Raw genomic sequence first — 22,526 nt, forward strand, 5'->3', positions numbered from 1 at the left:
TGGGAAAACTCTGATAATAATTGTATTGAAAACTGTTTTGTAATAACTTAATGAAACTGGTTTGTTTTTGAAAAGTTTAAATTGATTGAAATTTTAGAGCGTTACATCAGTATTCTTGGAGAGATTTCACATACCTACGGAGATTTGGGAGAGATTTCACATACTTGGAGAGATTTGGGAGAGATTCACTATAACTGGAGAGATTTGTATTCTAACACTTTAATACTCATTAGGAACTCATATTGAACACTTAGGGGTGTTAGCACAAGTCTCACAATCGTCCTTGCTTACCTGAGGACGGAATTTCCTAGCCAAAAAGGCTAGTTGTGACAACTTGATGTATATGACACTAGTTTAAGTTACCTGATAGAATGATGTATGGAAGTGATTTGATGTGTTGGTTATGAATATATTCCATGTTAAATACACACTTATATTGTATGAATTACATGCCTTACTTAATGTATAAATGACATTTTGGGGTTATGCGTAGAGGGTTTGGGTAGTTCATGATCTTTGCCTAAAACCTTATTTGAATCATTGAGGGTACCTACTAGGTTGAAAGAGTACCTATAGGAAGAGCTATAGCCATAACGGTTGTTAGTTTCTGGTCTTTCTAGATGACCGTGTGACACATGGTCTGCGGGCACTTTGGTGTTCAAGGGCTGGAGTGATGTTGGTCCCTCGTTCGCGGCCAGCACAAACATCACGTGGGAATCGGGAGGTGTATCAGTAGAATTGACACCGTTTGTACCAATCAAGAACGACACTGCGAGGTACTTGTACTTTGCAAAGTCGGAGTAGCGAAAGTGGAGTCACGGGTTGGTGTTTCCGGTGGAAGTCATGAGCCACTTAGAGCATTCGACTTGTCGTGCACACAAGTAATGAACGGGGTGTTTCTCTTGGGCTAGGTAGCACTAAGGGACATTTTTCTATCAATCGGTTGGATAGATATAATAAAAGGTTGAACATGTAACAAAAGTTTGGTTGCATATTAAAAGGTTGAACATGTAACAAAAGGTTGGTTGCATATTAAAAGATTGAATATAAAACAAAGGTTGGTTGTATATTAAAAGGTTGAATATATAACAAAAGGTTGGTTATTAATAAAAGGTTGAAGAAGTAAAGGTTATCTATATATGACATGTCATTGTTTACATGCTATTCAGTTGTGTATATGGTATTTGGTCGATCATATATGTTATGTGGTAGAATTGCGGTTGAACATTTAAGCATGTATGTAGTGGAATATATGACTGGTTAACTATATTATGGGGTTGTATTGCTATCTTTACTTGTCTATCATTTTTATGTTTCATCATAAAATGAATGATTGACCCATTTAGGGTTTGTATGTTTTATGTGCAACTTTATGAACTCACTCAACAAGGGCTGACACTTGTATCATTTCTCTTTTGTGCCTTATGATTGGTGCAGGCAGTTTAAAAGATTGGCCTTGGTAAGACGGGTTATTATGGGTAGTAGATTCATATTAACGATACCACTCTTGGACATGTTTTTGATTATTTACTTTAAAGTACTATTGTTTACATTTTAAATGGTTTGGAATTATGTTTGAATTTTTGAAGTAAGGTTGTGGTTTTGAACATGTTTTGAATAAAAAAAAACTAAGTCTTCCGCTAACGTATTCTGTTAAATAAATGTTTTAAAAAGAAAAAAATTATGGTAAAAATCACGACGTTACATGAAGAGGTTTGATAATAGAAGATCATGAGTTTTGCTTAAAGGAAGACTTAGTTTTCTTCCTTTTTTCACACGTTGAGCATAGCTTATCCTTGACAAACTACATTTTAGGAATTTCTCTTACAAGTTGATTCCCTAACATCTAGAAAATGTTCTTGAAGTTCAGATGTGATAGCCTCTTGTGCCACAACCAGTTTAGACGAGACTAAGCACGAGAGAAGAAATAATGACAAATAGAGTTGTCAACAGAAAACATATCCAGAACATAATATTGTTTTTTCGATTTGTAGTAAGAACGATGAAATTCTTTTGATCAACAACCTTTCCTTCTCTCTTGTTAAATAAAACTTCATAACCAGTATCACATAGTTTGCTAATAGAAATGATATTATGCTAAAGACCTTTCACATAAGGGACATTATTGAAAACAATAGAATTGCACTTGATGGATCCATATCCCTTTGTAGCTTCTTTTCCATTGTCTCAATATGTAACACTCGAAACATCCTTCTTTATGAATTCTTCCAAGAGAGACTTGAATCATCTTATATGCCTTGAACAGTTGTTGTCTAAATACCAATATGCTCTTTGCCCTGATACACTAAGGTATCGTCCCATTCTGACTTGAGGTCCTTTGCAGTGTGGGGAGGATCAGCATCAAGGATCTCAACACTATCATGATTAGTGTCAGTGTGTGGTTCAATAATCTGAGCCATGAGACACTTACATTCATCGTCTAAGGAGTTTTCTTTTTTCAAAAGCAGATGATAGAGTGATCATCATCTCTTGAGTTGTTGAGTAATTTTGAACCAAACGATAGACAAAAAATAGGAGTGACTTTCAAATAGTAGTTCTCGCCTTTACATCTAGATTTAGAATCCTCTTCTCTTCTTTTTTGAATCCGGGAACAGGTTTCCCTTTTATCTTGCTACCAGATACGCCATCACTGGATGATTGATGCATAACGGTGATATGACCTTTATTGATAATATCGAGCATAACAATGTCCATGAAATAGAGAGCTTCCATGTCCTTTGATTTCCATGCAGAGAAGTTATGTTTATCAAACGAAGGAATCTTGTTGCAAACAGTTGATTTTGGAGTAAAAGAAGTTGACGCGATTACTTTGTGTATCAAAAACCTGCGTTGTTACTAATTGAAGGTTTCTATTGATCGGATACACTTCAAGTATTAAGAAAAAACGTAAAACTAATTTAAGAAAAACAATAAACAAAAAGTTAATAACATAGAAGTTCTCCAAATTGTTTCTTTGACAAAGAAAGGGTTTTGTCTTCACCAAGAAGACAGGTTTGTCACAAAGACGATTGACACAAAGCCACGATCACTATATTAGGGTTTTCCCTAATGTTGTATATATACTAATCTATACATGTGAATCCCTTAATTGAAGGGATTACATCTAATCTATACTAAGAACCAATCTTATCACATAGATACTGGATTTGTGAACTTTTCTATACTTATCTACATCATTACCTAATATACAAAAGATTACAATCAGATAACTGTACTATAAGCTGATGCTGACAAGCTTGATACGTTGGTGATGTAGATGTAGTAAACGCTGACGTTGATATATCATTGTGTCGTTTGTTTGACTCATCACATCACAAGGTGTGACCTTACATAATATCATATGGTGAGGCTGAAAGTGAATGGTTATGACAATCGATTCAGTGGTTCACTGTTGACATAGTAACCGGTGGTAAACGATGGGTACCCTAAGTGGCACGAGGTGTGATTTTGGGAGCAACGAAACCCTAGACTTAGTCGATTCTTTCATCAGGAACAATGTTATTAGGGAAAGTAGAAAGAGGATAGTTAAATAAAAAACGACACTTGAAGACAACATGCATATTTTATTAAAGTGTACTCCATGTTTTTTTGTTATAATTCGACGGTAAAACATGACAAACAAAATCTTTGTCGTAAATCCTTCATATCTTAAAAATATGACATTTTCTTATGAAATATTTTTTTATGTCACAAGAAATATTTTTTTGTCACAAGATTAGTGAGTGTCCAGTTCATATGTCATTAAAGGTCTATTTCCTAGTAGTGTTCTTTTCGATATGGAAACCTTGTCAAGAACACAACTTTCATGTATTCTAAATGTTGCTTTAACTCACTCAATTTAACTCTGAATTTGATGATTGTTTTTGTTTTGAAAACTTGTTAGGTTTATTATATCATTCATTTACCTGACTTGTTTTAAGTCCTAGAAGTGCTTAAATCTTGAGTTATAATGTCTTAAACGTGGGTGGTTGGAAAATCTTTATTGTTTCATGTCTTGGACACATCATTTTCAAATTGTCATATCTCATGCATTATATGTCCATTAATCTATTTTATTCCCTATCATTAGTGAGTTTCTAATGGGTATTATGCAAAACATATAATTCTTATGTGTTTATGCAACCCTAATACTTGATCTATGTTTTCTCTAATTGAACATACAACTTTGAACAAAAAAAATAGAAACCCTAGAGCACTAGCATATTTAAAAAAAAAATACAAATAGGGTTAGAAGAATCATACCTTGATTCCTATTTAGTAGTAACAATGCAAATCCTTGTATTGTTAAAGCCTTGAGAGCAAGCATCACAAATGTTACGCCTTTAGTGGTTCACACCCAACACTATTAATGGAAGATGATTGAGGAAGAGGAGAGAGGCTCTAAAATTTGGCTATCACTTCAAAGGAACAGGTGGCCAAAATTTTAAGGGTTGAGGCTCTATTTATAGTGCAGTCAGGAAACCCTAGATAAGCCCAAATTCGAGATTATCTTGAACTGGGTAATTATCCACTTTCCTGATTATCCACCAAGGATTATTCTAGAATCCCTTAGGCTTCAAGAAACCATCCAAGCCTAATGGATGGTTCTAGATTGCCTCTTTCTCAACTATTGAACAATTGCACTTCAGCCCCTTAATCCTTTTAATCCGAAAATTAATTCCAATTAATTTTTGATTAAATATTAACTAAGTATTACTATTTCTAATTAATATGTTATTCCCATAATATATTAAAAAAATTATTTATTTCAATTTATTAACAAATAATAAATCAATCTCTCTCTCCAAAAATATCCTGTCTAGTTCCTAGTCTTGAGGGAAACCCAAAAGGATTGTGCCACTATCAATTCAAGTGTATACCAATTATAGTTATGGGCTTAGAAACCTAATCCAACAGTCTCCCACTTAGATAAGTCTAATAACTATAACTTCCATTATGTTCTTCTAAACCGATGAACAAATTGTAGCTCTCAAAAGCTGTTGTCGAACTCTGACCTAGTTAGTTACGTGCCATAAGATAAGTGGTCATATAATCCTATGTTCTTCAAGATATCATCCAGACATGAGACATAGAACATAATCAATCTCATTGTCCAATACTTTGTTTCCCGATTTCTGATTTTGTAATGACAAAGAACTACTAATCAAACACATCAATTTAGTCCTTGTCGGGCCCGACATTATAAGTCAACACCAAATCATCTAGGGGCCCAAAGATATCGCTTTTTCCCTTGAAGGGTGAAAAGGAACATATAAACTTTGATTTATATGCTTGTAATATTTACTCACCAAATCATGCACAACAATACATTTTATAACATCAAGTTACTGGTTCATTTACGTATCATCAATGCACAACCAATTTCTAAACAACTTATATATCTCTGTATAAGGATTATAAGATATTATCATCTTAAAAATACTTTTGAAAAATTCCATGAAAAAATTCTCTGAGCGTGGGTTAATCCAATACTTAAATCTCTATTTCAAAGTACTCATGAATATTGTAGCAACACTATTGCCATGTCCAAAAGTCTTTAGCCAATCTACAATCTAATTCGTGACATTCTTGATTCACTACTTACTTCCAAAAGTATGATTGACTGTGGATGTTTGAACAACCCAATTATTCGGGAAGTAAAACATGCAAAAATGAAACACAAAATAAATAATAGACAGAAGGTAGTAATCCAACTCATAAATAAATCTCCATTATTTAATCACCAAAAGTCAATTACATTTATTTCATTACAAGTTTCGAAACTAACTATCTAACTACACTACTAGAAAAACAGCCTTTTACGACGCGCAATCCATGACACGCACTGTTTCACGATACGCAATAGTGGGTACCCTAAAAATAATGTCATCTCTCCCACAAGCTGAGGGATTCGGGACACGCATTTTTGCGTGCCCCTAAATTTAGTGTCCAAATAATAAAAATAAAAAACACGGAGGGCACCTATCATAAAAGCGTATCGTCTAAGAATGTCGTTTTATAATTTTTTTTTCTTTAAACGCGCGTGCTTCGTTTTTAACAGCTAAGGGGAAATAAATTCCCAAAAAATTAAAAACCCCGCCTCATGTTCTCCTCTCCATTGTTTCCACCCACTGTCTTTCCATATTTTGACCTAATTATTCAAGCTCTGTGATTTCCAAGTCCTCTTTGAAATCTATTGTTACTATTTGAAATCAGATTCAATCCTACCATCGCCCAAGCCTTCTTGTCTCTCTTGGTCGCTACCTAGGGTTTATATTGAAAGCTTGAATCGATCGACTGAGGTAAATCAAAGGTCAAATGAACCGGGAAAGGGTTTTCAGTGAAATTACTATTACTCTTTGAAATCGGATCCAATCCTACCTTCGACCAATCCTTCTTGTCTCTATCAGTCGCGACCTAGGGTTTTTTTGTGAAATCTTGAATCGATTGACTAGGGTAACCGAAGGGTAAGCAAACCAGGAAAAGGAAGCAAGAAATCCAACACTCACTCTCAAATCGATTCTACTGGATAAGGTTTTAATTTGGGTTGTCTACTTTCTCATCGATTCTACTTTCATTCAAGCTTACATCAGTTTTTTATGAACCATTCGATCCCTAGATGGCACCGACTTATGTTTCCTGGTGATACAAGGTTTGTTCTTCCTCACACTCGACATACTCTGGTAACAAAAGCCTACAATGGAAATCAATTGTGACCTAGGTTTCTACTCCACCGACCTAGGTTTGTCAACAAATTCTTTTACCTTTTATTTGTTGTTTTCTTCTCATAAATGCTTTGATATGTGCGGTTCACATTTTTTTTAATGAAATCAGGCACATATGGATTTTGATTTCACTAGTGATATTTGAAGAACAAAGAATTCGTCTCATATGGGAACCCAATTGTCAACCAACCATTTTGGTATGTGATTATCATAATGTTTGGGTAAAGGAATTAGAATATGGACAATCAAATCTGGCCAACATACTGCACATTAACGAACTATCAAGGCAATTTAGCGTAAATTTAGTTTCACTTTAATATTGGACAAACTTTATATGGCTACTATCAGTTTTGCCATCTTTTCTTTTTGTTCTTTATGAGTGTCAAGATATTTATAGAGTTATGTTGCTAATTCATGATGATGATTTGCAATCCATTATACTATATATATATAGTTTTATTGTGACTATATCTATATGTGTTGTATATATTTAGGATGTGGAAGAACTAATGAAGGAAGTACAAGAGGCTAGAAGGATCAAGATGCTGCATCAGCCTAGTAAGGTACACCATGCTAATTGCATTTGATTTTGGTGCATTTTTTGTTATTATTAATTTTGACTTTTTCATTTATTTAGTTTCTTATATTTTAGGAGTTTAGTTTTAAATATCATCTTCTCACAGGTTATGGATATCGAACATGAGCTCCAGGCATTACGAAGTCAACTAGCAGATAAGTCTAATTGTTCATTGAAGCTCCAGATAGAGGTTAAATAATTTTAATAATCAGTCTTAATTATTTATCATAGATGGTTTGTTATTATTATTATTATTCTTATTCTTATTCTTATTATTATTATTATTATTAATTTATTATTTTTTGTTGTTTGTTTGTATTCTGTTGGCAATGAGCAAACAGGGAGAGAAAAATAGACCCTATTGATTTGAATTAGATGGCACAAAATCTTTAGGTTCATATTTGCAGATTCATCCATGTTTTGATGAAGTCCCAGAGCTTCTAGAATGTTCTATCCAATGGTATCTTTTGGCTTCTGAAGGTGGAAAAAGGCTCTTATTTCAGGTATTAAGATTATGTTTTTGGATTAATTTTTATTTTTTTATAAAAGTCATCTAAATTTTGTACTTAGGTGCCACAAAACCTATTTATGCTCCTGAACCTTCTGATGTTGGGCGATTACTTGAAGCTGAGGTCATTTCAGATAGGTTGAGTATCACTTTAACAACCTCTGGTCCCATTGAACCAGGTTTGTCTGTGAAAAGCTGAGGTCATTTTAGATAGGTTGAGTATCACTTTAACATAACAGGAGAATGTATCTCCAATTTCAAAAAAATCTGAATCTTTTTTATACTTTCTGGTGCAGATATGCAGGGCACTTGCATATATTCATAATTTTATCTAGATATTTCACCGTGAGATCAAAACCATAGAATTTACATGTAAGATTAGTCTTGATCATTTATGCACTCAACTATAAAACTTTTTTTTAATTATTATTATAATGTATTTATGTAGTTGTATTAAATCTTATTTGTTACTTTCAGGTGAATCCACACACACACACACACACACTCATCTATCCAATCTTTCAAATTGCCTTCAGTTCATCGTTTGGTAGCAATAGCAAAGGTATAATACATTAATACCATCCATTCTTTTAATCCTTCTATTGTTGGTGCACATAATAATAAAAAATTTACTATTGTGATGCTAAGTTGCTAACAACTTGTATTTGACATTTGCAGGTTGGGCATGTGGATTCTGGAAAGTCAACACTTTCAGGAAGGCTGCTACACCTTTTGGGACAAATATATTAGGAGGCTAAGTTACCATGTTGTGGTGCTGGATTCACCAGGGCATAAAGATTTTGTCCCAAACATGATATCAGGGGCAACACAAGCATATGCTGCAACAGTGCAAGAGGTCAAACACGGGAGCACGTACAACTGATTAGAAGTTTTGGTGTTGATCAAATCATTGTTTTTGTCAATAAAATGGATGTTGTTCAATATTCCAAGGAAAGGTTTGATAATATTAAACTTCAACTTGGGGTTTTTCTTCGTTCTTGTAATTTTAGAGATTCTAATGTCACGTGGGTCCCCATGAGTGCAATGGAAAATCAAAACTTGGTTGCACCTCCTTCTGATGCTCGATTGCTTTTCTGGTTGTTATAATACAGGTTTAAGGGAGGTAGTTTGTTGGAAGCCATAGATGCTCTTCAACCTCCTGATATAGAATATTCTAAGCCTCTTTTTAGATGATTCTTTTATGTTGATCATTTTAATCCTTTTTTTTTGTAGCTATCCCATCATCATGTGGAGTTGTATCATCCGTGGAGGTGTGTATATTATGTCAATTTTTTTTAAACTTTACGTGTAACATATTAGTAATATACCAATATATGATTAATAACTTATTGCATATAACACTCTTTTTTATTTATTTTAAAAATGTAACTCGAATCTTGGAATTAAAAACTTTTGATGTTGTTTTACTCATTTCTTTGTGTCATGATTTTGATGTAATGTGATTAAGCAGATAAGGAACAACGGTATCGGTTCTGAAAACTTAAGATGACCAGGAAACATGGAAAGAAAACACGATACCTGTGGAAGTATTTGATCTCCATATGGCATTTTTAAGTAGAGTGGTAACTGCTAGATTTAGTTCTTTTGTTGTTCACTAGAAAGTAAAAACACAATAACTGTAGAAGTATTTGATCTCCATATATCTTCTTAAGGTACTGATCCAATCCAATCCGGTTGTGCCATGTGTCTTTTCCGTTTTCTAGTTTTTCTTCAGGTTGCTAACAATGTATTTATATGACATTGTGTAGTTTGAAAAGAATGAACTGCGTGCTGAAAAGCGGAGACTAAAAGCTGAAAAAGAGAAGCTTGAACAACAAGTTAACTACCTAGTTATTGTGCATTATATATATAAATAGATACACTTTCAGTTTATCCATATTAAACCAAGTTTGCTGAATTTTTACTTTGTGGGTAATTTCAACATTGTATATTTGACAAGTTTTATTCATATTGCTACTACAGTGATTCTTCGTGCTCTTGAAAATGAAGCATCAACTCAGAATTCAGCCAATAGTGCATCAGTTTCATAGCTATCTTTTAGATAGCAATCTGGTTGGTCTGGTACATGTGGTCAAAAGTCGATGGGTGACATTTTCAAAATGGTTAAGTCACAAAACAAAGGTAATAGGTGCTCCCTGGTTATAAACAGGTATGAATATGATTTACACTTCCAGTTCACATTGTATCCAATTATGGAAATGATATTTGACCCCATAGTAGTAGCTCGTATTGTAGGAGTAAGCAATTTTTCTTTAATTTAGTTTTTCTTTTACCATTTGTTTAATTTAATTATTCATTTTTTATGTAATTATTGATTTTGCATGAGAGAAAAAAAAATTTATATATGAATCTTGAAAAATGGGATGTTTGTTTGATAAGTGAGGTCTTGAATATGTTTTATGTAGGTTGTGTCTATACCACTACTCACGAGTTATCCATTTATAGCCATGTTGACTGGATTTGCTCTCTTGTTGACTTTAAATTGTGCATCCATTATAAAGAATGTTTTATATGTAAGTTTTTCAGGGACTAAATCTGTCTGCTTCATTAATTGCATGCTACTATTAGTTTATTACTTAATATAAGATAATATTTGCACATATTTATGCAAAATGCAAGAAATGTTATAATTATTTTTATCTTGATAATTTGGTTTCTTGTCATCAACAGGTATCCATCATAACAGGGACATTCATGCTGCAAAATAAAGTTGTGTTAATCTTCGCCTCCTCAGTTCTATAGCTTTTTTTAGGGTTAGATTTATAAAGTAACAATGCACTTTCATTGATTTATTTATTTATTACAAGTTTATAACATCCCAATTTCATTTTTTTCTTATTAGAACACTGTACTTTGAAAAATCTACCCAATTATCTTATTGTATAGCTTGAGTGCATCTGTGGCTTAATCTTAATAATAATTCAGTTTTATATTATATTATTGTCAAGTTTGTTTATTAAGCTTAAGAAGAGTAAACATGGTATCCTTATCTCAGTTGCAGTCAAACCACAAGCTTCCGGGGCCAATTCAGTTGCTGAGACATTTTCTGAAGTCAAACACCTTCTTCTTGTGTATAAGTTCAATAGCAAATTCAGTACTTTCTTGTGTATAAGTTCTATTAGAAGAAAAACATATTTTTGATCCCTTTGATATCCATTTGTCTACTATTGGAATGATTATATGTATGACATTAACTTTTGTGCAATGTATTATATTTTTTGTATATCGTATTTTATTTTCTATTATGAGACATGAAATGGAAATTTAATTTGAAAATTAGTAAATCTATAAATATTTTTTTTAAATAGTCAAAATTATGATATGCAAAAATGTGTGTCATCTGCATTTATGACATGGCTTTTCTTGACAGGGGCTTTCTTGATACGCATTGTGTGTCATTAACACGCACGTCGTAAGGTTACGATACGCAAATGCGTGTCGTCTTCCTTTATGACAGGGTCTTTCTTGATACGCACTGCATGTCGTAAACGTACGTCGTAATTGCGCGTCGAAAATGAGCGTCGTAAATGCGCTTCGTCTATAGACGACGCGCAAATGCGCGTCATCTCTCTTTATGACAGGGCCTTCCTTGACGCGCATTTGCGCGTCGTCTGAGCCCTTTACGACGCACAATGAGCGTCGTAAAAGGCTGTTTTTCTAGTAGTGCTACTAAATATAATATTATCCTTTAGACAAATACTCCTAGCATGTTGAACGTGCTTGATCCTACTCGGACCCTTTGTGAGGGGATCCGCGGGATTCTCTTATGATGATACCCTCTTCACGATGAGTTGACATTATTCTACTCTATGTCTGATGAAATGGTATTTTTTGTTGGTGTGTCTTGATCAACAATGATCTCTTGGTTCCTTTTTAAGGCAACCGCCCCTTCATTATCACAGAAAATCTCTATTGGCTCCTTGATGGCTGGAACAACTCCAAGGTCTACGATGACGTTCTTCAACCAAATAGTCTCCTTTGGTGCTTCGCTTGCTGCTATGTACTCTGATTCATAAGTAGAATTAGCCACTGTCTCCTGTTTGGAACTTTTCCAGGTTACACTCCTCCATTAAGGGTAAACACTCAGCCAGATTGAGAACGAAAGTTGTCTATATTTGTCTGAAAGTTGGCGTCACTATACCTAGTTACTGTTAAGTTATCACTGCCACCAAGCACAAGGACTTAGTCATTAATTCTTCGCAGATACTAAAGAATGTTCTTAACAGCTATCCACTGAGCTCTACCCGGATTGCCCTAATAATGATTGATCATGCTCAAAGCAAAAGACACATCAGGGCGAGTACATGTCATAACATACATGATAGATCCAATAACAGAAGCATATGGTACTCTACATTAGTACTCAGGCTCTAAGTCTTAATCTGTATGGGCAGTTATCCTTTCATGGAATTCTCCATACTAAAATGCTTTAGTACCTTTTCCAAGTACGTACTTTGACTAAGTCTAATTAGCCTTTTACTTTTGTCTCTCAAAATCCTTATCCCCAGAATATAAGCAGCCTCTCCTAGATCCTTCATAGAGAAACACTTTCGAAACCAAGACTTAACCTCTTACAAAGTTGGAATGTCATTTCCTACAAGAAGTATGTCATCAACATACAAAACTAGGACGATTACTATACTCCCACTAGCTTTGACATACACACACGATCCATCTTCACTTCTAGAGAAATCAAAATCTTTTCCTTTCTCGTCAAAACAAAGACTCCATCTGTGAGAAGCTTGTTTCAATCCATAGATTGATTTCTAATGCTTACACACTCTATTTGGATACTTTGCATCAACAAAACCCTCTGGCTGACTCATGTAAACACCCCCAACCAACTTTCCATTAAGAAAAGCAGTTTTAACATCCATCTGCCAAATTTAATATTCATGAAACGTAACTATGGCTAACATTACCCTAATAGATTTTATCTTAGCTACTGGTGAGAAGGTCTCATCCTAGTCAACCCCTGGGGTTTGAGTAAAGCCCTTTGCAACCAGTCAATCCTCGAAAGTGTGTACCTTTCCATTCATGTCAATCTTCTTCTTGAAGATCCCTTTGCACCCAATTGTCTTGTGACCTGGTACTTTATCAACCAGATTCCAAACTTGGTTATCATACATGGACTTGATCTCGCTGTCCATTGCCTCTAGCCACTTGGCTAACTCAGGGCCTGCCATTGCTTCCTTATAGTTAAGTGGTTCATCCGAATTTACCAATGTACTATCATAGATAGACGTATAACCATCTGTAGTGATATGAAACCATATAACTCAAGTTGCATTCTGATTCTAGTGGAATGCCTAAGAGGTAATGATTCGTCAATTGGTTTAACTTGAATTTCTTCCTCAGGTTGAGCCCTAGAATTTTCATTTTCAGAAGTTCGTTTATCGTTTGACTCTTAAGTCTCTTCAAGATCAAATGTACTCCCACTGTCCTCTTTTCATATGATCTCTCTCTCTCTCTCTCTCTCTCTCTCTCTCTCTCTCTCTCTCTCTCTCATTCTCTCAAAAGACCCCCCTTCGTGATACGAAGACCATGTTCTCAGTAGGCATGTAGAACAAATATCCAAAGGATTTATGTGGGTATCCAATGAAAATACATCTTTCACTTTGAGGTTCAAGCTTGTCGTGAGTCCCTCGTCACACGAAAGCTTTACAACCCCAAACCTTAGGTGTGCTAACGATGGAACCTTCCCTGTCCACATCTCGTGAAGTGTTTTGGCAACCTTCTTTGTCGGGACAAGATTAAGAATGTGTGCGATAGTCTCTAAGGCATACCCCTAGAATGGAATTGGAAGTGAAGCTCAACTCATAATGGAACGAACCATGTCTATCAAGGTCCGATTACGCCTCTCAGCCACACCATTAAGTTGTGGTGTCCTAGGAGGTTTCAGTTGTGAAACTATTCCACGTTCCTTGAGGTAGTCATGAAACTCGATACTAAGATACTCACAGCCTCTGTTAGATCTAAGCATCTTTATCTTCCTGCCCAATTGATTCTGGATTTCATGTTTAAACTCTTTGAACTTTTCAAAAGTTTCTAACTTATGCTTGATTAAGTAGATATAGCCATATCTACTATAATCATCAATAAAAGTCACATAGAATCGATTTGCATCCCTTGTGGTAGATCTGAAGGGTCCAAACACATCTGTGTGTATGAGATCTAAAACTCCTTCACCTCTTTCACAAGAACTAGTGAAATGTGATTTTGTCATCTTTCCCAATAAACAAGATGCATGTATCATCTGACCTTAAGTCAAATGATTCCAACACTCCATCCTTTTGGAGTTGGGCCATGTGTTTCTTGTTAACGTGTCAAGGACGACAATGCTACAAGCATGCTTTTTCTATACCATTAGACGAATTCATCTGAAAAACACTATTACATCATTCGTCTACAATCATCACAATTTCATACCCACCATCACAAGGTAAGGCTTCAAAATATAAAATACCATTTTTATAAGCCGAAATAGAGCCATTCTCATCATTAAAAGAATATCTAAAACCTTGTTTAAGTCAAACATGAAATGAAATGATGTTTCATGCCATCTCTGACGAGTAGCAACAATTTATTAAATATAACCCTAACCCACTACTAAGAACTAAGCTATAAAGTCTAATTTTGGTGACAGGTGAAGATCGCCTATTCCTCATGATCAAGTTCGTCCTTCCATGCTCTACATCCTCACTTCTTTTTAGCCCCTGCAAATCAGAACAAATGTGAAACCTACATCGTGTATCAAGGACCCAAGAACATGAATATGACGAGTTGTTAGATAAGATAGTGTAAATACCTTACGATATTGGCTTCCCCATGCCATCCTTGATATCCTGCAAGTATTTCGAGCAGCTTCGTGTCCAATGCCCCTTGTCATTGCAATAGAAGCAAGTGGCCTCTTTGGGGTCAGAAACAGGAGGAGCATCAGAACTTGATTTTCCTTCGGGTCCTGTACTTAATGACCCAACTTGGGACTTTCCCTTCCATTTTTGCTTTGGAGGACCTTTAGCTGTTCATAGGAGGTTGTTTAATTGTGATAAAGTAGATTCATTGTTGGTAAAATGATAGGTTAATATGAACTGATCATAACAACTTGGAAGAGTGTTCAACACTATGTCGATTGCCAACTCTTCATCAAAATTCTTGTTGAGCTTGATTAGCCTGTCCAGATATCGTTGCATTCTATGAACGTGGCTACCAGTAGACTCACCTTCCTTCATCTTGCTAGCAATGAGGGACTTTACCACCTCATACTTTCCCAAACTATCTCGCTTATGGTATTTCTCCATAAGGTTCTTGTTCATCTCGTACAGCCAGTAATGTTTCTTGTAGGCGACCAATTCATCAGGATTGGCCTTCAAATGGTTTCTTGACAACATATTTATTGTCCTCAAAATGAAGGGAGATTTTGATGTTGCGCATCCAATCGTTGTAGTTGGTGCCATCCAATTGCACCTTCGAACATATTTTCAACAGAGAGAAGTTGTTGTTGTTGGAGGAACCAGAAGCATCCGTTGGAGTAGACACCTTGATAGAAAAGAAAGATAGTTTTAGTTAGATAAGAATAATCCTCAATATAACACCCAAAATGAAATATCAAGCCTAGGATCCAACTAAATAGTTTACAACTTAGAAAAGGGATATTGTAATCTTATTGTAAATTGTATAAAGGTAGGTAAATTACAATTTATCAATTTCACCATCGAAAAACGAAATTTCAACGAATCTGGTTTTAAATGAAATTCCTATATCTTTTAAGAATCATTGAACTTTTCAATGGCATGTTTAATCTCAATTATGTTCTTCCATTTGTGACTGGGATACCGAGGATCACAAACAAGTTTTGAATAACCATGTAAATTAACTTGGTACTCTCGATGTCATTTATCATCTCATTTTAACATAATGGTTAGCCACACACTCTCAATTAATCAATGATTATTTTCGAGACACCCATTGCCACTCTTTATTTGTCCCTATTAGTCTGTCGGTTAACCACACATGCACCATTAACGAATCATAAAGTGCAATGTGTAATTTCATAGACTAGCAAACAAGTTCACATTTTTCCTAAACTACCTAAGATTGGGAATTTTATAAAAATATGTTTAGTTACTTTATAATTCATTATACTTATTAATGAGGAATAGGTTGTCATGTCAAACATGTTTGGCTAACGACCCTCCACCATACAAGGGAGCGATGGGTAAGAATAAATACCCAATGACGGTCATTTATAGGCCGATTCCTAAAACTCCCCTTATAATATGGTTTTGTGAATGAGACGTACTAGCGGTTCGATTGGCTTGTATTATACATATAATAATATTAGAATTTTAATGTTACTTATAGTATAAGGGTGTATTTTTTTAAAACTTTTCAAAAAACACTAGGTTATATTTTATATTTCAAAAATTAAGAATTTTTTTTAATTCAAAGTTAAACCAATCATGAATTAAGATAAGGATATCAAAGTACTTTGAACATATTCAGTTTTATACAATTAAAACATTATTAAAGGTAATTATCTCAATCAATTCATGAGATAACAATAAAACCGAATTTTATGGATCTGAAAGCCCAACACGTCGTGGTAAACAATTACCACGTCGTGGTAGAGCAAAATCGCATGTCACCACGTCGTGGTGGCAGAACAAAATGACGATTTTGTTTTGCTTCTCCTTGTTCAAGTTCAACGATTGTATCAATTGAATAGAAAGCTAAACTTACACTATGATACCATTGATGAGTAGTATGCAAAACATATAATTTATATGTGTCCATGCAACCCTAATACTTGATCTATGTTTTATCTAATTGAACATACAGCTTTGAAAAACAAAATTGAAGCCCTAGAACACTAGCATATTTAAAAAAAAAAATACAAATAGGGTTAGAAAAATCATACCTTGATTTTTATTTAATAATAACAATGTAAATCTTTGTGTTGTTAAAGCCTTGAGAGCAAACATCACAAATGTCACGCCTCTAGTGTTTCACACCCAATAGTAGCAAAGGAAGATGATTGAGAAAGAGGAGAGAGGATCTTAAATTCGGCTAGCACTTCAAAGGAACAGGTGGCCGAAATTTCTAGGGTTGAGGATCTATTTATAGTATAATCAGGAAACCCTACTAGATGGTTCTAGATTGCCTCTTGCTCAACTATTGAACAATTACATTTCAGCCCCTGCAATTTTAATTAATCATTTTAATGAAAAAATTAATTCCAATTAATTTCTGATTAAATATTAACTAAATATGACTATTTCAAATTAATATATTATTCTCATAATATATTAACAAATTCTTTATTTCAATTTATTAAACAAATAATAAATCAACCACTCTCTCCAAAAACCATCTTGTCTAGTTGCTAGTCTTGAGAGCAACCCAAAATAACTGTGCTACTATCGATTCAAGTATATACAAATTATACTTATGAGCTTACACACCTAATCCAACAATTTCTTTTTACAAGATTTGGTCTTGAGTTATAAAGCTCCAAATAGAGGTTCACAAATGCACAATCCTTCGATCCAAATCTGATCCAACCAAAATTAGATCCGGATCCGGTCAAAATCCGATTTTTGGTAGGTTTTACTGGATTTATGGTAGGATTTGGACCCACATTTTAGTAAATTCGGTTTGCGATCCTGTCTGATTTTGCCCATAGGATTAGGATTTGGTCCGAATCCAGTTGACGATCCAAACCAATTCGATATGGACAAAAATCATTTTTAACCAAATCCGGTTTTCGAATGAGACCATATCCATATCGGGGATCCGGTTTTGGTGTGCACCTCTAGCTCTAAACGTGGACACTTAAAGTAGTTAAATTTCCATAAGCCTTTTTATCACTTTTGTCCAACTTTGTACACTTATAATTTCTTCAATAAAGTTTGGATTGAGCTCATTTTTTTTATTTCATTTCCTTATTATGTCCAATACAAAGTACCCTTTTACCCTTACTCATTTTCTTGCTTTTAGGACATCGTTTTGTAGCCTTAAAATTGGCTACTTCATCTTAATGTGAAATTTACAACTTTCATTTTCCTTCCACTTTTGCCCTTGTGCATTATCCACTTATATTATAAACACTTTAACTCATTATATATCATATATGGGGAATTTTTATCATTAATCGCGTAGTAATGAGCATTATACCCTTTTGATATTTGGCCTTTTTTTTTCTAAGCCTTGCATTATTGTGGTTTTTTTCTTTCTTTTTTAATATTTTTTTAAACATCAAGATTTTGGGTGTAACAGGTTAGGGGTGGATGGGGTGTGGTAGGTGTCGGTCCTTCTTATTTTTTTTTAATTAATACAATAAATAAATCTTACAAATATAATAATCAAATTAAAATGATGTAATGGTCTAGTTAAGTTTAACAGGGGCCTTATCCGTAAAAAAAATCTTGCATGTTTTGGACTTGCAGTATAAATTGGAATCTTTTTGAATTTTATCCGCAAACCCCAGAGACCAAGAAAATATATAATTAAAAATAAAATACAAAAACATGATTAAATATATAATAGGGTAGAATACAAGAAAATGGGAACACACAACCAAGAAATACATCAGCATTAAATCCTTCAAAGTTGTCAATTGATCAAGATGTCCCCCATCGAAAGAACGAATTAATGGATTTTGGATCAATTCTTCTATATTTAAATGAATGTCATTAAGTAGACGCCTTAATTAAGTGTTTGGAAATCCGTTGGAACTAGTAACAACTCGGTCTTTCTTTGGACAGTGGCTCCAAAGCTCTCAGTCATGTCCAAATCTTCAAATGCTTTGCCATCGGGGAGCTTCCAATTGAAGTAGTAAAGAATATGAGCCAAAGGAAGTTCCACGTTGGCTAGACCAAGGGCAGCTCCAGGACACATTCTCCTTCCAGCACCAAACGGGAGATACTCATACTCTGAACCCATTACAGTGATGGAGCTGTTTTCGAATCTCTCTGGCATGAAAGTTTCAGCATCTTTCCAGTATTCAGGATCCCTGTTTATGGCAAACACATTGACAATAAGTTTTGTCTTGCTTGGTATGTCGTATCCCCCCAACACACATGGCTCCCTACACTCTCTAGGCATAACCAACGGTAGTGGTGGGTGCAACCTCAATGTTTCTTTGATCACTAGCTTTAGGTAGTTTAGTTCTTGTATATCTTCCTCTTGGATCCTTTCCTTTCCATTTAGTGCTTGCCTTAGTTCTGCTTGTACTTTCTCCATCGCTCTTGGACACCTTATCAATTCAGAGATTGCCCATTCAATTGTGGCTGATGATGTATCTGTGCCAGCTCCAAACATATCCTGCATCATTTAATTCCATCCGTCAGTTTTAAAGACATCTAACCAAAGAATATACAATGAAAATAATAAAGATTACTAGGCATCTGGAGATATGCATACAAGTACATACCAGAATGACTGCTTTGACATTGTCAGCTGTCAATGGAAACTCAGCGCTTTCTTTCAGTCTTAACAGAACATCAAGTAGAGTCTCCTGTGATGAGCTTGTACGATTTCCAGGGTGCTCGGAGATGATATTGTTTATCAAACTGTCAAGCTTATTGTGTATGTTGGTTAACTTAGCTCTCTTCCCTGAAAGGTGGTGAAGCAACGTTTTAGAAGGAAAGATATCCGCCACATCAAAACCTCCAGTCAACCTTAGTATTTCTTTTACTAATTCGGTAAATTTCATTTGGTCTTTGATTCCTTTTCCAAACGCAGCCCTACTAAGTATGGTAGCAATCATCTTGAAAATGTTTTCTGAAAGATTGATTTGTGATCCCTGCCCAGTTGATCGAATATGCTTAACTAAATTCCAACACTCCTCCTCACGAAGGGATTGAAAGGACTTCACTTTCTTGTTACTCAAAAGCTCCAAGGTGCAAAGCTTTCGCAACTGCCTCCAGTATTCACCATAGGGAGCAAGGACAATATCCGTATTGTGGTATGCAATAATCTCACCGGTTAAAGTCTCCGGTCTGTTTGCAAAAGTAATATCATACGTTGTCAGAACCTCTTTTGCCCAACGTGGGGATGAAACAACGATCGTGGACACTTCTCCAAGTTGTAGATGCATGAGAGATCCATGTTTCCTTGCTAATTCCATGACACCACGATGTGGCATCGTACCTATCATTACCGTTTTATTAGCCAGTGAAAAAGTGCTACGCAAAAAGTAATGAAATCAAAAGATTAAGGGTTCATAACAGACATTCAAACAAAATAACATATAACATACCTATCAGATGATGCATGTGTCCGATTATTGGTAGTCTCCATGGCTCTGGAAGCAGGTTTTTCTTTGACTTGGGACTTGTTACTAACTTGAAAAGGATGAAGATGATGACGGCTAGGCCAAGGGTAGTGGTGACAGAAATCTCCATTGTTGGAAATTAATGGATAAAAGTTGATGGGTTTTGGAATGATTTTGAGGCTATAAATGCCACGCTCTTATATAGAGATGATTGGTATGCTGTTGCTGTTGTTTTAACTTTTGTGCCACTGGATCGGTGATTCCCAGAAGCTGCGAAAGTCGATAGCCATCATCGACTCCGTATTGGCTTTATATGTGGATTACTAATATTCTTAATATACCATAGTTGACTTGCCCTGACTCGCCGTCAGTCCATAAACTCCACAGAACATTTGTCGGATTTCAATTGTTTAACGGTGGTTCTATCCATTTACCCTTATCTACTCCTAGTCTCTAACTCCTCCCTCATATTTTTTTTTATTATATTATATTAATATAATTTCACTTATTGAATACACTTAGGTAATTCTAATACTAAGATCTTAAAAGTGATAAATGGTGTCAACTACTTTGATTATATTTAGAAATAATATGTTATAATTTACCAATTCCTTTCAAAATTCCATTACAACTGTTATTTCTTTGTTTGCTTTTAATTATTTTTAATATATACAAATAACTAATTTTATTATATTTATATATAATTTTCTTATAATTTACAAATTCCTTTCAAAATTCCATTCCAATTGTTATTTCTTTGTTCGTTTTGATCATTTTTAATATATACAAATAACATCAATCAAAGGATTTTTAGTCTAGAAGTCTAGGATAAGGTCATCCAAGAGTTGTATGAAACTTTAATAGATTAAATGTGAATATAATATAAAGGAGAGAGAGAGAGAGAGTGTAGAATTGAATGGTCATTAAACGGTACATTAGAATTGTAATGAAAATTTATGAATTTTTTTGAAGTTCAAATCCTCTTGTGGACAAAGGAATAGATTAGTAGGTGTGTGTATATATATATATATATATATATATATATATATATAGAGAGAGAGAGAGAGAGAGAGAGAGAGAGAGAGACCCCGATAGGGGTGAGCAAACCCCAAACTGGAAACTGAAAAACGACAAAAACTGATGGCACCGAAACAAAAACCAAAGCATAAACCGATGGGTTGAATTATGGTTTTTCAAAAACTGAACTTTTTTGTTTGGGTTCAGTTTTGTAAATATAAGAAATCGAGAAAAATTGAATCGAACCAAAGTTTATAGAATACATAAAAACGGTATAAACATTATATTTAAATCAATGTAAATAAATCACAAGTATTAGCTTCGTTGGGTTGGTAAATCAATGGACATTGCTACAAGAGTTCTCGTGTTCCAATCTTTCTAACTACCTCTTCTCTAAATCTTCAATTTTTTATATGATAGCAACTATAGTTGTCCTACATCACCCATTGCATACAACTTCCACCATCTACATCTCTTATATAGTGCATAAGGGCTTGTACATCGGTCAATGCACACAACATCAAACCACATCAACCTTTATATAATGATTTGCAAGACTTTTAATATATAGAAACCATACTATGGGTTTGGGTGGGTTCGGTTTTACGTAAACCACCCATGTTCACCCTTAATTATACTGATTTATTGATATGGATGTGATCCATATTCACCCTTAATTATACTGATTTATTGATATGCATGTTTGTAATTATTTTTAAAACATCAATCAAATTCTATTATAAGTGATAATTCTAACGATGTTAGATGATTGAAGAATAAATCATCCAACTCGTTTGTTTCTATTTTATGTCACTGTATTGTATATGTTTTTTTTTTAGTATATATACATTTTCTAGATTTTCTCTTTCAACATTGATAGAATATCGCATAGTTTCACATTCTTTCATGACAAATCGGCCACTAAACAAGCTTCATTATCAGGCAATCGAATTATATATGTACATGGCAGCCCTAGGAATATATCGGAAACATAGTAAAAAGAACTTTAATTTTTTTATGGTGGCAAAATATTTTTAAAGAGTCAAAATATATTATTTTGTAGGGCTTAAAATATATTATTTTTGAAAAAAAAAACATATTTTTTTAATTATTATTATTTTTTGTTATTGGGGCAGCTGCCCCCATTGCCCCAGTGTTGGTCCGTCGGTACATTTGGCCCTCCAAAATGTTGTGTGGGTTCATGGTTATTTTTTCACATACCACACTTAATGTCCAAAAGTTATATAATTTTGAATGTTTACCCTTTATAGGAATAAACTTAAATATTGTATCATGTTGGCGGAAAGTATAGATGTGTTGTTGACAATTTTGGTTGTGTTTTTTAGATGAAAACTCATCATTTGATGTGAATGAAATGTATCATTGTTAGAATAATGCTTA

General features: G+C 34.4%; 1 protein-coding gene across 1 annotated transcript; it reads right to left on the bottom strand.

Annotated features, from left to right (window-relative positions):
* Positions 1-18,339: 18,339 nt before the first annotated feature.
* Positions 18,340-20,295, bottom strand: LOC111906166 (cytochrome P450 71AV8). Its single transcript, XM_023901894.3, has 3 exons — positions 20,094-20,295; positions 19,266-19,984; positions 18,340-19,156 (listed from the first exon to the last, which is right to left on the bottom strand). The coding sequence occupies exons 1-3, from the start codon at positions 20,236-20,238 to the stop codon at positions 18,539-18,541; spliced, it is 1,482 nt and encodes a 493-aa protein (XP_023757662.1). The 5' UTR covers positions 20,239-20,295; the 3' UTR covers positions 18,340-18,538.
* Between the last annotated feature and the right edge of the window lie 2,231 nt (positions 20,296-22,526).

Source organism: Lactuca sativa, chromosome 3 (assembly GCF_002870075.4).
Source record: "Lactuca sativa cultivar Salinas chromosome 3, Lsat_Salinas_v11, whole genome shotgun sequence".
In the NCBI taxonomy this organism is placed as follows: Eukaryota; Viridiplantae; Streptophyta; class Magnoliopsida; order Asterales; family Asteraceae; genus Lactuca; species Lactuca sativa.